This window comes from Acanthopagrus latus, chromosome 12 (genome assembly GCF_904848185.1).
Source record: "Acanthopagrus latus isolate v.2019 chromosome 12, fAcaLat1.1, whole genome shotgun sequence".
In the NCBI taxonomy this organism is placed as follows: domain Eukaryota; kingdom Metazoa; phylum Chordata; class Actinopteri; order Spariformes; family Sparidae; genus Acanthopagrus; species Acanthopagrus latus.
In genome coordinates this window covers 9,789,166-9,804,522 of record NC_051050.1, presented here as the reverse complement: position 1 = coordinate 9,804,522, position 15,357 = coordinate 9,789,166, and the positions used below count along the sequence as shown (strand labels likewise).

General features: G+C 41.8%; 1 protein-coding gene across 4 annotated transcripts in view; it reads left to right on the top strand.

Moving 5' to 3' along the window:
- The window catches only part of plppr1 (phospholipid phosphatase related 1), a 62,970-nt gene extending 47,903 nt beyond the window's left edge, over window positions 1-15,067 (top strand). For 2 of the 4 annotated variants that reach the window (XM_037118228.1, XM_037118227.1), the window contains 4 exons: window positions 2,497-2,747; window positions 6,548-6,724; window positions 12,452-12,583; window positions 13,899-15,067. In XM_037118228.1, coding sequence (XP_036974123.1) covers window positions 2,497-2,747; window positions 6,548-6,724; window positions 12,452-12,583; window positions 13,899-13,961 — 623 coding nt within the window. In that variant the 3' untranslated portion in view covers window positions 13,962-15,067. Of the gene's footprint in view, window positions 1-2,496; window positions 2,748-6,547; window positions 6,725-12,451; window positions 12,584-12,925 lie in introns of all 4 variants that reach the window. The other 2 variants (XM_037118229.1, XM_037118230.1) reach the window with 2 other exon arrangements.
- The last annotated feature ends 290 nt before the right edge of the window (window positions 15,068-15,357 follow it).

Here is a 15,357-nt window from a genome sequence, read left to right as displayed (position 1 = left end):
AGCCCCAACAGAGAATACAAGCAACATGGATGAAGAAGGGTGAAATGAGAGAGACTTTGGAAATGAGGTTAAGAAGGTCGACCAGACTGCAGTTGTCGCTGTTTAAGCATTTTAATTAGGATTTCAAAACAGGATTTATCAAAAGAACCGAGAGCAAAAGAGCAAAAAAAATGTTTTATAAATGATCCTGAGTTTTGGCAATGGTTTATTCCGACCAATTACTCTCACACTTACTCTGCTTTTCTTATATTTTGATCTCCCTCTTCTTGCCTCTGGAAAAACAGAGGACGAGCGCCCTCCCCTGCCTCTGCAGACCGGCCTCCGCTGGTGTAGACGCTAGCAGCTGTGAAGCGTGGTGACTGGGAACGTGATCCGTGGAGCTAATATGACACATTGGCTGCTTTTCTGAGGCGCTGATGCTCGTTGACGCTGGGAAATAGTGAAATAGGACAGCGGTGTAGCATAATGTGGGGATGATGTCCAGATCATGCCGCTGTGTGTTTACCTCAAGTGTACTCGGGAGGCAGTTGACTTGGCTTATATGATCCAGTGACCACTTTTAGGAGCACATCGTTGCGGACGCCTAACCCTTGAGTAGAATTACATTGCCTTACAGTAACATACTTTAGTGTTGGGGCTGAAGACTACTTTAATATTGTTAATCACAATGTGGCCAAATGCAGTATCCACATCTCTGGAGCTGCAGTGTTAATGTTGAACTGTGTCACCATATAGTGTTATAAAATGAAGCTTTTTGGTGCTAGAGATATTCTGGCCCATAAATCATATTCTCCAGGTGGAAGGGAACAGCACCATTATACCTCCGCAAGGTCACTGTGACCTCACCTGACACATTTTTGGATCCGTTACTCAACAGTTCATGTGATAATTCTAACAAAACACCAGTGTTTATAGGGATAAAATGATGGAGCGATGACACTTTATATCTACATAAAAAAAATAAAAAATCACATGTCAACTGCACTGTGACAGCATAATGTTCTTCAAGTATTGCTCAACACCTTAGCTATATTATTCGAACTTAATTTTCAAATAATTACATGAAATCTGCACACGCGCGTGAAATTACCCGTACCGTTAATATCATGACTCCTATCACAATTGCCATATCGGTTAAAAGTTATCGGATTTTCCTTTTTCTTTTGCATATTCTTCAAACATAAATGCTATTTATAGGGATAAAATTCCAAATAGGCATGCACATGCATGTAAAGGAAGCGTCTTTTTTCCGGCATGGTTGGATCCTGATTGGCTGACCACACCATCTGCCTTGATTTAAACTCAGTCAGCCTCAACCAGCAGGTAAACTTGCTGGTTGAGGCTTTTCAGTTTATACAAAGCGAGCGGGGCTGACTGAACAGATTTCAGTAATTCTTCTGCAAAGGGAGCCAAGTGGGATCGAGTCCAGCTGCGGACATCTTTGTCAAACACATTGGATCGTATAAAGATGGCCTACGATCGAGTTTCTTCTGTTTCACACCACGATTACAGATTAGGTTTGTAAACCTCAGACACGTGTGTTGCTTTTTTCAGAAAAAAAAGAGCCTACGGGACATCCAACTGCAGTGGTCACATTAGGAGTTTTGTGTCCATTTTTCAACATGACTTGAGCAGAACTGGGCAAACTGACAGGCTCTCCGCTATCTGTTCCAGTAAAGAGGGTCGTCTGCTGGACTTTCCTGGCATTGTTCATTTTCAAATAATACCCCTTCAATTCATAAAACACTCATCAGAAATCATTAGGCAATCCTCGCGATTTATATTTCCGTCCGTTCACGACTGTGAAATTTGTAGGATCATCCAGGCTTTTAGATTCTCTCTCTCTCTCTCCCTCCCATCTCCCTAATTCCCCCTCTCTATTTCCCCTCAATGCCCTTCACACAATCGTGTCCCTGTGCCCCCAACAGGCACACAACGACCCACCCTCCCCCAGCCCCTCTGCGGACCCCTCCCCTCCCCGGGATGAGAATACAAAGCAGAGTAATTTCATGGCTAAGCAGGCCAGATAATCAGCATTCATATTTCACAGCCAAAAGGAATGCAGACGCAGACACCGGTCAGGGTTTGGCGGGCTGAAATTGTCACTGCAATCATTCATATTAGATGCTATTTTTTTTTCTAAGTGTTTATGTTTTTCCTTCCCCGCCTGTTGTCCACTCTCCATTCCCTTCAATTTAACTTCATTTAACGCCAACAGTTCTGTTCTCTTCGTGCAACATCCAAACCAGACAAAAAAAAAAACCCAAACAAAAAATAAAAATGTTTTTCAATTTTTGCAACAATGAAATAAGTGTAATGGTAGCATTAGATATTCTAGGGTCTAGCTCAGCATGACGACAGTTGGGAGCCAGATAGTCATAGCCAACTGCAGCCTGGTATTTTGTGGCAATTGCACCATGATGTGAGGAGTTCATCTTAATGTTGCTTTTTTTTTTACTTGCTATAATTTCTCGTTGTGTGTCCGTGTGCCTGCAGGTGTGTTTGCATTCGGCCTGTTCGCGACGGACATCTTCGTCAACGCAGGCCAGGTGGTGACGGGGGGTCTCTCGCCCTACTTCCTGTCCGTCTGCAAGCCCAACTACACCGGCACCGAGTGTCGCTTCAATCACCAGTTTATTGTCAACGGCAACATCTGCACGGGGAACCCCATCATCGTGGAGAACGCGCGCCGGTCGTTCCCTTCCAAGGACGCTTCGCTAAGTGTCTACTCGGCTGTTTATCTGACGGTAAGGGGGAGTAACGCATGAGAACGAATGTCGATCTTTGAGTCTCGCTTCCAACTCGTCCAATACTGATGCTTTGGGAGTGAATGCCGGCTGATCCGACCGACAATCTCAAAGCGTCGGTATGTGACGGGCTGGAAATGAGACTCAGAGATCAGCTTTCTTACAAAGTGGACCTTCAAAGTGAGCGTTGTACTGTGAGTAAGTTTCAACCATCAGGGGGAAAAAAAAATCACTTAACATTTCACTCAAATACATGGATTATATAAGACCTATTCATACCAGACTAGTTTTGCCTGGAGAGCTTTAGTGCGGTATCTTCTGTCAAAAAGAGGTTAGGAGCAACAAAAGGTTGTCATGTTTAAGTACAGCCGCAAAGCATCCATCACTTGAGCTGAGAGTAAGCATGTATAGGCAGAATGTGGGAAAAACAACTTTAAACAATATTGTTAATGTGGCTGCTGAAGAACACATGCTTTGCTTCTGACATAATTTCAATCATGTCAGAAAATTCAAGCACAAATCCAGACATCCCCCAGTAACATCATATCCGTGCAAATAGAGCTACATATGTAGTTGGATTGCTGTTTGCGTTTACCACACGGCATTGTGAAATTCACAATCTTTCCCTTTTAATCTTCCTCACTTTTATTCCTCTCACTTTCTGACTTTAGAACAACTTAAAGGTGCACTACAACTGTTCAACGTCAAACTCAAAACAAAAGAAAGGCTATATTTACAATGGTGAAAAGATAATAATACAACACCCCCCCCCTAAAAAAAATTAAGAAAACAAAACAAAAAAAACAAAAACAAACCTTTAAATGCCACCTAACATTTCTTCTATATTGACGCATAGTGCACAGCACATTGTTATGGACAGATCAGAGATTCCCCAAGATCCTGATGTGAACAGAGATTTCTCATGATCTAGTTCACAGGTAATCAGAAGCTACTGGGTGCACCTGTGATGTTCTCCCTCAGCTGGTTGTGGTTTTCAGGGAATCAACACCATCAGTTGGGTTGAGTGTTTAAGCTTTCTGCCTTTGGGCCAGTTGCTATACATTCTCTTTCCCCCTTTGATCAGCAACTCCCACCTCACCTTTGGTTTTTGGGTCCGATATTTTTTGTTCGTCTATCATTTCGATAGAATTAGTGGGTGGCTGTGGGTTTTATTCCCACCGTGACTCCGACTCACAGACTATATAACAGATAATGAGTCACAAGAGGACGGACTTCTCCTTCATGATCAATAAAAAGGGCAAGTAATGGTGAGGTAATTGGGAGATGCCCGGGGTGTTCTCCAGTAACTCATCATTATCTGCTGCTGTTGAACTGTTGATCCGGTACATTTCTCTTTACTTGATGTGATGTGAGCCAAACAGACAAATGAGATATGGTCTGGATATGCTGCCCTTTTGTGATTTTTCAAATATTTACACTGGATCTTTGGGTCTGCAGAAGCATTCCTTTGAGAATCCTGTTGCTAAAGAACAGCCTCCTTGTTCAACATCTGATAACAGCTACTTTCGTCATGAATTGTTCCTGAGTAACTGTGAGTCAGCCACTGAGCGGCACAAGCCAGTAATGACTCAGTCATTACTCACTGATTAATCGTTAGTCACTCTTCTTTTACATCATACATCACTGGCTACTTAGTGGTCCGGCAGTACCTCATGATTACCTTACCAATACTTTTTTAATACTCTTTAAGGGGAAGACTGTTCTCAGGAACTACTCATTCGTCCCTCTGTCATTCCTTAGTAACTACTCATGTTTTTGTGAACTGGATCAAATTGTTGTACCTGCTGTCTCACACATGTTAAAGTCAATAATTCAATAGTATGAAATGTGTGATAATATCATGTTTGATTTTTTTCTGGTAGAGGGTGACAGAGGTTGCCTCTGAGGATGATGCAGCCTGTAACCTCGAGGCATTCATGAGTTTAACTTTGGAGATTTAAGGGCCATTCAACTGCTGAACAAAAAGACGAGACTTTAATTACCGTTTACACTTGTAGTCTGAATTGTGTGTTGTTTGCGAAATTTGTGTTGTTGATAAATAGATTTAAAAATCCAATCAAGGCTTAAAGCTTTATCTGTACATACATGTACTTTTTGTAATGCAAATACTGCCACACAGCGTGAGAAATATTCTCCGAAGCACAAGTACCTACTGGCTCAAGCGCAGTTGGAACAAATATTGAAATTCTCCACCAGATTTCCAGATTTCTTCAGCGCAACCTGAGCACAGTTAATTAAGAATCAATATCAAAAGTACTTCTGGCAGAAGAGCGACTCATTTGGGACTAAATGTAATTAGTGTACATCTTGGTGTAAACAACACTCTGAAAGGAATGGATCTTTTTAACCCAGACTGATTAAAGTTTTTCACTAGATATGCAAAAAAAAAGAAAAGAAAAAAAAAAGCTTTGAACTTGAAGGAACATGCGCTGTGAAAGAGGTGCTACATGACACCTCTGGGTCTTTGAGTGACGAATCGCCAAGGAGGGACCTAATATTTATTAAAAGTGTGTCAGGGAATAGTTCATATAAGCATATGGCGGGTTCGGGCGTTTTTTAAATTTTTTTTTTAAAAAACTGCCTGGGGGAATGCACGAGCAATGGCTTTTTGAAGAGCTGCTATTTGATATCGGAGTGGGGATCAGCTGCTGCAACGTGAAAGAAAGCAGGAGTGCAGATTATATCAGCGGGAGCGAGAGGAATACAAAGGCAGGTTGTTGATGAAAAAAAGGATTTGATACGCGCAACCTGCTGGTTGGCATGGGAGGAGGGTAAAAGTTCACGAATGAGAACATATGGGGAAAGACTTGAGTGTCTGTTTTTTAAATGCTGAAAGACTTCTCACAACTTTCACCTCAGGTAAAAGGGTGACCTTATTACGTTTATCTTTTATTCCCTGTGAAAAAAACCTCTTTGTTTTGGGGAGTTATTTCACTCATATGATGTAAGTTTTTGACATCTTCCTTTAACTGTTTTTCTGTGCAATGGAGGCTTTGTGCTTTCATGAAATGGTAAAATATCTTGTTTTATTTCTGTGGGAACTCCTCCAGTTTTTCTGCATTACGCAGTTATGAGAGTTCAGCAGGGGCTCCTGTTAATAAACCTTTGGTTCACAGAAAATAGAAACTGTACTCCTTAATACAGTCATAGTTTTCTAGTCTGATTTAAAGCTCCTGTATTATGCTCATTTTCAGCTTTATACTTTTCGGATGTCTACAAGAAAATGCTACACCTCTATTCACCCTTTGTCTGAACACTCTATTTTAGTGCCCATCTCTTTAAGGCCCCCCCCGTAAAGCTAGTCTGCTCTGATTGGTTATCTCCCACAGGCCTGAGCAGGCACCACATACCATGTTCCCACATCTGCTCTGCCACTGTTTTTGCAACCACAGTTATCCTGGGGTAGGCGACTGTGTAGTTGTGACATCACAACCTTACGTAAGGTCCGACAGCTGCTTTAAAGGCACAGCTGACAGGCTGTGTGCCTATCTCTGGATTAAAAGTGCAATATGTAGGAATTTCAAATGAAAATATTACAAAATTGACTAAAATGCGGACCATAACGAAACAACAGTTTTGATTATTTGCTGTCTATTCATCTTGTTAGTATGACCACACGCTAGCGACAGCAGGTTCTGGTCCAGTATTCCGGTGCCTAAGTGTGAACACCAACACTCCCGTGGTGCTCCGAGCTCCCCGTCTAGACCCTCTTCTAAATTAATAATGACATGAAAATCTCACTTCCTACATTTCTTTCTGCCTTCTGTCATCCTCTCCAGATGTACATCACCAGCACCATCAAGACCAAGTCCAGCCGCCTGGCCAAGCCCGTGCTCTGTCTGGGCACGCTCTGTTCAGCCTTTCTCACCGGCCTCAACCGAGTCTCGGAGTACCGAAACCATTGCTCGGACGTGGTGGCTGGATTCATACTGGGATCAGCGGTTGCTCTCTTTCTGGTGAGGACAATGAAAGCATGAAAAGTTTGTGGAAATGTGCGAGTGGAGATTAGAGGAGGAGGGAAGGTGATTATTTCTGAGGTGGATTCTGGTCATGACTTATTTTCAAATTATAATAGTAATTTCCAGCTTCATTTTGGAACTGACCCCAAACAGTAATTAAATGATTAATTCAGGCTGCAGCCCCTGTTTTCGATACACAAGTTAATGTGATGTTTATGAGAATTATAGGGACACAACCCTATAATTCTCATAAACATCACATTAACTGTATATTTTACATTTTGATCTTTAGTGACAAGGCTAAAGCTAAGGCTACACAGTGTATGGAAAGGTATCCAGTCAGTATTGTATCAATTCAGTCATGCATATTGATTTGAGGTGAGCCAGAATGCAGCAGGTTTTATGATCATCTTATCCTGAAGGCCGTTTGGATACAGGTGAGTTCGGGTGGAGGGAAAAAAGGTAAGGATGCACTAGTTGATTGGGAGAGAAGAGAAGAAAGCCCAAAAAGTACTGAGGTGGCACCTGGATTTTCACTGAGATCAGCAAGCTGCTCCAGTTTTGAAAAGGGCTCAGTGAGAAAAGGCCAACAGAAACATTAGTTTTTAATGGTGGTTGTGTTTAATTCAGAGTTGATGGAGGGAACAAGCCAGAGTGTGATCTAATAAGTCCTAGCTCTGTACTCCAGAGGAAGGGACAAACTGTTGTTATCTTAAGGGGTCTTTATGTGTCCTATTGAACATATCGGTGCAAATTGTCCAGACTGGCCTTTCAAGCAAATAATGTCTCAGATTAAGCCCCTGAAGTGTGTTGTCTGCCAGGCTTCCACTAAAAATTAAAACAGATTTATCAGCATCAGATTTTTGCTGATTGCCTACATGCTGGTTGGGGATTACAGCTCAAATTAGAGTTGTGTTATGGGGGGGCTGAAGCTGAAAAAGCCCACCATGGAGAAAAGAAGGTGAAGGGAAGCCCTTACAAATCAAATAAGATGTATTTAACAGTCTCAGAGGCTTCATTACATGTAATTGCAGCTGAGCCCCGAGCTTCAAAGCAGGAAAGGAGTCTGACAGCGAGGAAAGGGAAGAGGAGAAATGGAGGGGAGGCTGAGGAGAGAGGAAATCAGGGATGGTTGTTCGTTCATTGGCTGCTGGTGGCTGATGTCATAGCTTTTTTTTTTATTCCAACAAAGGGAACAAAGGCCTTGTGAAATGTGTTCACAGGGAAACTCCTCAGAGGGTCTTTTACCGCTGTGATCAAACGCATGGGAACCGTGACAGAGACACATAATATGCTAACACATGAGTTGCATAACAGAAACTCAGTGCAGGCAAGGCTGAGTAATTCATTTGACTAACATGAGTGAAAGCATTAGAAATGATTTGGCTTTTTAAAAAAAATTGTATTAAAAGCCACTGTAAAATTGGACAATAAGCATTAAAACTTGTTGGTTTTTACAATTTTAAGCAGCTGTAGTTAGAGAAATGTTAGGATGCTGAGTAAAAGTAAATCAGAACAGAATGTAATCTCCGGCAAATTAACTATATGCACCATCAGGGGTTCACGAAGTGGTGAACCTCGCACCATCCATGCTGGTGAGTGACTGAGCCTTTTCAAGGAGGCACCTTTGATACCAAATCCTGATACTATCAATTAACCCATTTACCTGTGGAATCTTCAAGGTGTTTTTTGACGCCTTAAAGTTGTTGTTTGACCTGATTTGGGCACAATCCACCTGGTATTTGTTAGGGTTAGGGTTTCAGTGGGGACCAAAATAAACAAATTAACATTTTGTGAGCAGACCATAAACCAAATTTTGGTATGCAAAGATGTAATGTATTAATATTTCATAAACTACATTGTTTTGGACCTACATGCTGAAGACGAGTTGCATTAGACATGGAAAGACTCCTTGTACATCTGTGTATGTTAAAGTTGTTGTATTCCTGGTCTGAGAAATACATGTTTCTTCAGACATAGTGGCAGTGCAAGATGATGGCTTAAAAGCCTGTTGGATGTTTAGAGAGTTTCCTGTGTGATTAGCAGCAGTCATGCCTGTTAATGTCTTTCACATGAGATGAGGCATTGATGTGCAGTGTGAGCAACTCCAAGCAGCTTGTCCTTGAAACATGAAAAGGAGGAGACACCACCCTCAACGTTTTAATGAAGGATATAAGCTTTCAGTGATCAACCCTATAAAAATTGACATACCTCGAGTCGGTGATCTCCAGGGAAAGATGGATGCAAGACAGTCAATCATCACCTGGGCAGCTTTGAACCTGCTCGTTTCCACCTTATTATCAGCAAAGCACGAGCTGAGGAGTGCTTCCTCTCCATTACACATTTACCAAATGGTCCTGGTGAAGCTTATCATGGTCTTGTCATCTGAAGACTGGGGCGATTTGATGGACTGCTATCTTGAGGGAAATGAATTGGTAGAAAGAGAGCAGACAGCAGGTATAGCTTAAATCCCTGTGCTATCAGTGCTCACAGAGAGGAGATCTAAATGGACTCATCAAAGAGCCGCTGCCTTTGGTCTTACAAGAGGTTTGTACTCTGCCAGCAGATTGAGGGATCAGTGTTAAGCACTTGGTCGAGGAGCCGCAGGATGATGTTGGTAAAATCCTAGCAGGAGACGGAGGTGGACACTTGATCCAAGACAAAGTAGAGACACATGCTGACAACCTGCAAGGTTTTAGGGCCCAGAAACACTACAACCAACATCAAAGAAGGAGCGGCACTGAAAGCTGACCGCTCTGTCACCTCATGTTGCTTGTGTTTTGGCCAACACTTGAACACAACCCAAGTGTGGTAGAAACTTACCACAAGGTGGCGGTAGTCTGCCATCGCCATTCAAAAAGAGAAACCAGAAGACTCTGGACGGTGGAAAAATAAAATGTTTTTTTTTTTTCACACCACTTAACCACTTCTAATAGAGAACATGTCAGTTATAAAGTAGTAATTGCCACTGCTGAAGAGACGGAAGTGAAATAATACAGCGTCAAGCTCAAGGGGCTCTCCCTTTATTTTTCCGTTGTTGGGTGCGTTGGAAACTTTTCATCAGATCTAAACACTCCAGTAAACTACGAAATAAAGACATTTACCTGGCATGGATCGGCTTCATCAGCATTGTTTTAACTTGTTTGGCAATGGCAAAAATGTGATGGAGGTTAATGTTAATGTTGTATATGAAACTTCCACACCAGCTTTATGAATGGCTCTCTATCTAAACCTAAAGGTTTCAATGTATGTAGATTTGCCATAAAAAGGATGTCTGACCAACCCTTTTTGGTATGAAATCGGATCCTGTCGCAAGAAACTACACAACTTTTTTCTTGAAAACTCAAATTTTGTCTCTTTAGCATTTCCATGGCAACAAGCAATTTTTTTTTTTTTTTTTACCTACCTGAGACGATAGATGGCAGCTTGGGCTGAGCTTGTCTTAGCATGGATGACAAGTTGCAAAAATAGAAAGGAAGCAGTCTTCCACGGTCTTTGGGGATGCGCTACAGTTGAGTGAAAACAAGAAAGTGGAAACCACACTGAAATGTGTTTGAAACGAGCAGGATGGCTGTGTCTTATAGGACAGGTTCCATCCAAGGGTAGATGAGAACAGTCATGGAAACAAGAAACAGTGTCAGTGTGTAACTGAAGATTTTTGACTCCCCGTACAACTGAGCCTAATCAACTTAAAGTTCAGATTCACAGTGATTGACATTTTTGTAAAGAATTCACATGTTTTTGTGAAACACCGACGCTGGAGTGTCGTCCTTAGAGTCAGGCCCCGGCAGCTGTTATTCATTCATTTGCTCGGTGGAAGTATTAGAGCAGCACTGTCCATGAACTGCCACAAACAAGGAATACCTGAACATTTTCTAGCAGTGAATCGCCCCGCTTCATTTTCTCTTTTGCCACTGCCTCAGGGCATGGTTGGCCTGGCGGGGGCTTGGGGGTGGGGTTCTCCCTCGGGCTGCCTCCTTTGATTAACTAGTCCATGGAGGAGTGCAGAAATGCAGCAACCTTGGTCCTGTCTGTACCAGTAGACGAACCTGACTGATGGACAAAAAACATTTTATAAATAAGTGTAATATATAAGAATCTTTACAGATATTTGAATAAAGAATCAAGGCTTCAGTTCAATGTGCCTGCTGGGCGCCGTGCCATGCCACAAAGACGAACACCCCTGAGTGTCTCTGTTGACTGCATTAAAGGATGGCTGCATTTTGTAGACTCATACAATGTTTGATTGAGCTTTTACTCCCATATAAACCTCCTACTGGAGCGATAACTGTTCTGAAGTAAAAAATATGGTCACATCTCTCCCAAAAAAAAAAATAAAAATGCATGGGTGCTCTTAATTCCTTCTAGCCGGAGCCTAATATCTCAGTGTCACAAGGGTTGGCAAGCAGTCTGATTTAAGTTCGAAGAGATCTCATTTTAATACAGACGTTAAGTGACATTGATAAATGTTGATACTAATGCTAAACTGTGGTGTATCCTCAGATAACAGTGCTAGAGCTGATAAATAACATTACTTTCTCTCATAATAGGCGCTACAGGAAGTAATCTGTCTTAAGGGACTGGATGAATATGCATATTTTATGCGTACTATTGTAGCGAGAGTGATAAAATTGTTGGACAGCCTGCAGTGCATTGCAGCTGTGAATAGTATCTGATGTACAGAGTCTTTATCAAGGCGTGACTTGTAGTCATGTTAGCAGCATGACTCCAAAGGATTTTAATGATCTCCCTGACTTTTCCTGACACCACCAGCGAACTGACATCTTTCGGGATTGAGCGACATGTTTCAGCAACTCTTGAACGGATCACCATGAATCTTTTGTGTAAAACACGCATGTCGTGTGTGGAGCTTGCTTGTCGCTCAGTCTCTTGAATCGATAAATCCAAGTGAGCAGGCTTCAGCGTTCCTGCCTGGACTAGGCACTGAATGTTTAATGGAGTCATCACAATAATTGCACTGCAGCCACGTATTCATCATGTCTGAGTTAATAAATGTTTTGGTGTTGGTTTTGTGTCTCTGGTTATTAATGTGAAACTGTGTACATCTTGGGATGCAAGGCAAATTTCAGAAGATGATTCTGACGTTAAAGTCAAGTGAAATCAAATCAAGCGTTCCCGGCAGGAGGGACTGTGGCGGCTTTTCAGCTTTTCAACCATCAGGACAAATGTTCTTTGTAGCGTAGAGCCTCAACATTTATTCCAGTTTTCCCACCGTTACCTGGGGATAGCAACCGGGGAAAACAGTGCCTCTTTCTGTTTTGGTGACAGCAATTGACCTTCACTTCTAGAGGAAAATTAGGGTCAGTTACAGCCATTGAAATGTGCAATCAGTGTTTACTATAGAATCATTGTGTCAATTGCTGGTTCAACAAAGATAATGAACAGGGTTACACCTACACATTAGCGTTAGCATGGTTGTAGACTTTTAATCTTGTCGTAACAATACAATACTTTGTCAGATGAATGGTCGTTGGACAGTTTTGGGAAGGACTGGAAAAAAAACAAAAAACATATACATTTGCGACCCTTGATGGGTCCATATTATATTTTTAAAAGTCACAGCAGTCATGAGGTCAGAACGTCCCCGCTGGAAATAACTTTCCCATCCTCAGAATGAACCCTTGATGTTTCAGCTCCATGCCGGCCTGTGTCATGGTAAAGCCCACTGTGCTGTTAATGTTGGACTGTCCCCGCACTTCACAGGGCGTGTGTGTTGTGAACAACTTCAAAGGCGTCCACAGTGCAGCAGCCAAGCAGAAAACTGAAGACTACCGCGGACTGCCTCTGATGACTTTCCCACGTGTAGAGAGCCCTCTGGAGACTCTCAGCGCACAGGTACCTCTAAACACTTAACCTGGCATCCCAAAGAACTTAATCTCCATGATGCACATTATCTTTTCCCATTAGTTGGAAGCGCTCCCTCAGGACAGTGAGCTTAAAACAAACAAAAAAAAAAATTTACTTCAGATCGTTTGAATCAGTCTAATGTAATTTTTTTTCTTTTACTGTAATTTGTTGCAATTTCCTACATTCCCCAGAATTCCCATGGAGAAAGGGAAGATTGAGTTACATGATTCACCATGCCTCTTGTCTTTCTCTCTTTCTTTCTTTCTTTCTTTCTTTCTTTCTTTCTTTCTTTCTTTCTTTCTTTCTTTCTGTCTTTCTTTCTACACAAAGCATTGACATTATGTTCAGAAGAACATACAGGCATGACATTTTGCACTACACCCCTGTCCTCCGTACCCAGTGCACAGAAACATTTAGAGAACCTCACACAGAGCACTCCTGATATGGGCTGACATTGATTTATTTTACCTTTACCTTTTCATTTCCACACCTTTTCCCTTTCCTGTCCCTTTTTCTTTCCTTTCCTACCACTCTTTTCCATCCCCCCTCCCACGTCCAATTTCAGAACCACTCGGCGTCGATGACGGAGGTCACATGACTAAGGGGGCAGCACCGGGTCACGTTTGCGTCTCCACAGCACTTCCAGACACAATGACGAGGACGCATGCCACGTGGCTCCGATTGCTTAATAAAAAAACACTCCTGATATATCTGTTTGATTCACCAAGGGGACAAAATACAACATGTTTCTAATGGTTCTCACCTAGTTGGGCCATGCTCAATCCAACCGGCCAAGGCACACAGATCGCACCAGTGGCAAAACTATCACAAGGCAACCTTAAGCACAGATTGTTTTTTTCAGATTCTTGAAACCATTTGAAACATGGGACATTTTTTTCCCTCCAAGGTGTGCTGTTTGTAGTTAGAGGACGGTGTTTTGTACATTTTGTATGAGCGAGTGCTGTAGCCTACCCTGACAGTGTTAAACGTGCACACTTCCTGTCAGCTGACTCACTCTGTTTTACATCACATCCTGTCAGGTGACTTGCCTCGTCGATCACCACATCTATCCTCCCTCAGTCTGAAAAATCTGCTATGGAAAAAAATATTGATGTTGTTGTTCTGTGATGTTTGTCATTTGTACAGATAAAAAAGAAAGAATCCTTCTTTTTATTATCTCTTTCTGTACATTAATTGACCATGTCAGGTCATATTTTGTAAAGATTTTTGTCAATCTGTATGACTATTATGATCCATTTGGACCTGTTTGCCTGCTGTAAACCTGGATATGTTTTGGTATCAGTTTAGGTGTTTCGGGGAACGACCTCGCTTCCCTTTGGAGGAAACGACAAGGAAGAGTCAGTAACATCCTCCAAGTCAGAAAACGGTGTTTGGCACTTGCGGTGCCAACTTGTCAACCACAATGAAAATGTCCAGCCCAGTCACCAAGTTAAAATGTTGGCAATTAAAGTTTCTGCAAACCACTGACATGTTCACATTTGAATGTGTTACAGGCTGTGTGTCATATCATGTTCACGTTACATGTTTATGGCCTAACTTTCATATCCAGAGGTGGAGGGGATGATGGGGGTAAAACAGGCGACTGCAGCTCAAGACTGCGTTTCAACATTTGTATTTTTGACGAGAGGTTGGGACATTTCCAGCCTCGTTTGTGGTGACAACATGTATTGTAAGCCCAAACATGATATTTTCCTAACCCTAACCTATTGGTTTGTGTGCCTCAACCTATCCATATCATAAGCACAGCATTGGCACAAGATGGAATTGAACCTATAAAAAGGCAAAGTTGCAAGATAAAGAAATGTTAGTCTGTGGTTTACAGAACAAACGCTTCCAACAATTTCTCTGACGACTGGGTTGAGAAATTACATATGACTGGTTGAAATTTTGTACGAGTGTGTTTCATCCCGGTTTTCCTGGTTCAGTGTGACGTTAATGAGGATTTTCCTGCAGAGAGGTCTTGTGGGGCTAGCCTGTGCCAGATCTACTTGAAGATTTCACTGGTACGACTTTACAATTAAATTTAAACTGAAAATCCCAATGGAAAGCGTCTATATATAATACATGGGAAAAAGGAAAAAAGAGACAGAAATGTTCTTTGGAGTGAAACCGAGTGACTTACTTAAGGCCCCTGGCTAGCCCTGTTAATGGAAACCAGGCTAATGACTCCTGCTTCACTTTTCCTCCTTGAGGCTCCCCTCCCCCTCCCCGACCCACCAGTGGATTGTGATGCAATGTTGTGACTCCATTTTCCCATTGGAAGATAACGCCCAGCATGAAGAGAGAAGTCAAGATGTTTTATAGATATTCTTGATTTGAACTATACTCATTATCATTGTGATTATACTCGTCTTTTACTTTGAGAACAAAAAAATAGTGTTTCATTTGAAATGCTACATATATATTTTTTTTTTCTTGGTTTGTCCACAAATTAAATAGTCAGTAGCAACAGTGTGTTGTCTTGTGTTTTTCATTGTGTGTCAAATTAAAGTGGTGACTTTTTTTTTCTTCTTACCATTGAAAAAAATGTGGCCAAAGACAAGGAGGAAAAAAGGTTGACTATGTAGAAACAATATTCTCATTCCTCCCCGTTTTAATGTCAATGTGAGTTACCAAAGAACTGAAAGCTGGACTCCATCTTGACAATAGTTGTACAAAGTTACCTTGCTGTAAGAAGTTGGAAACATGTATTTGTTTGTTTAAATTTTTTTTAGAGATTTGATGTGATTTTTTTTCTACCC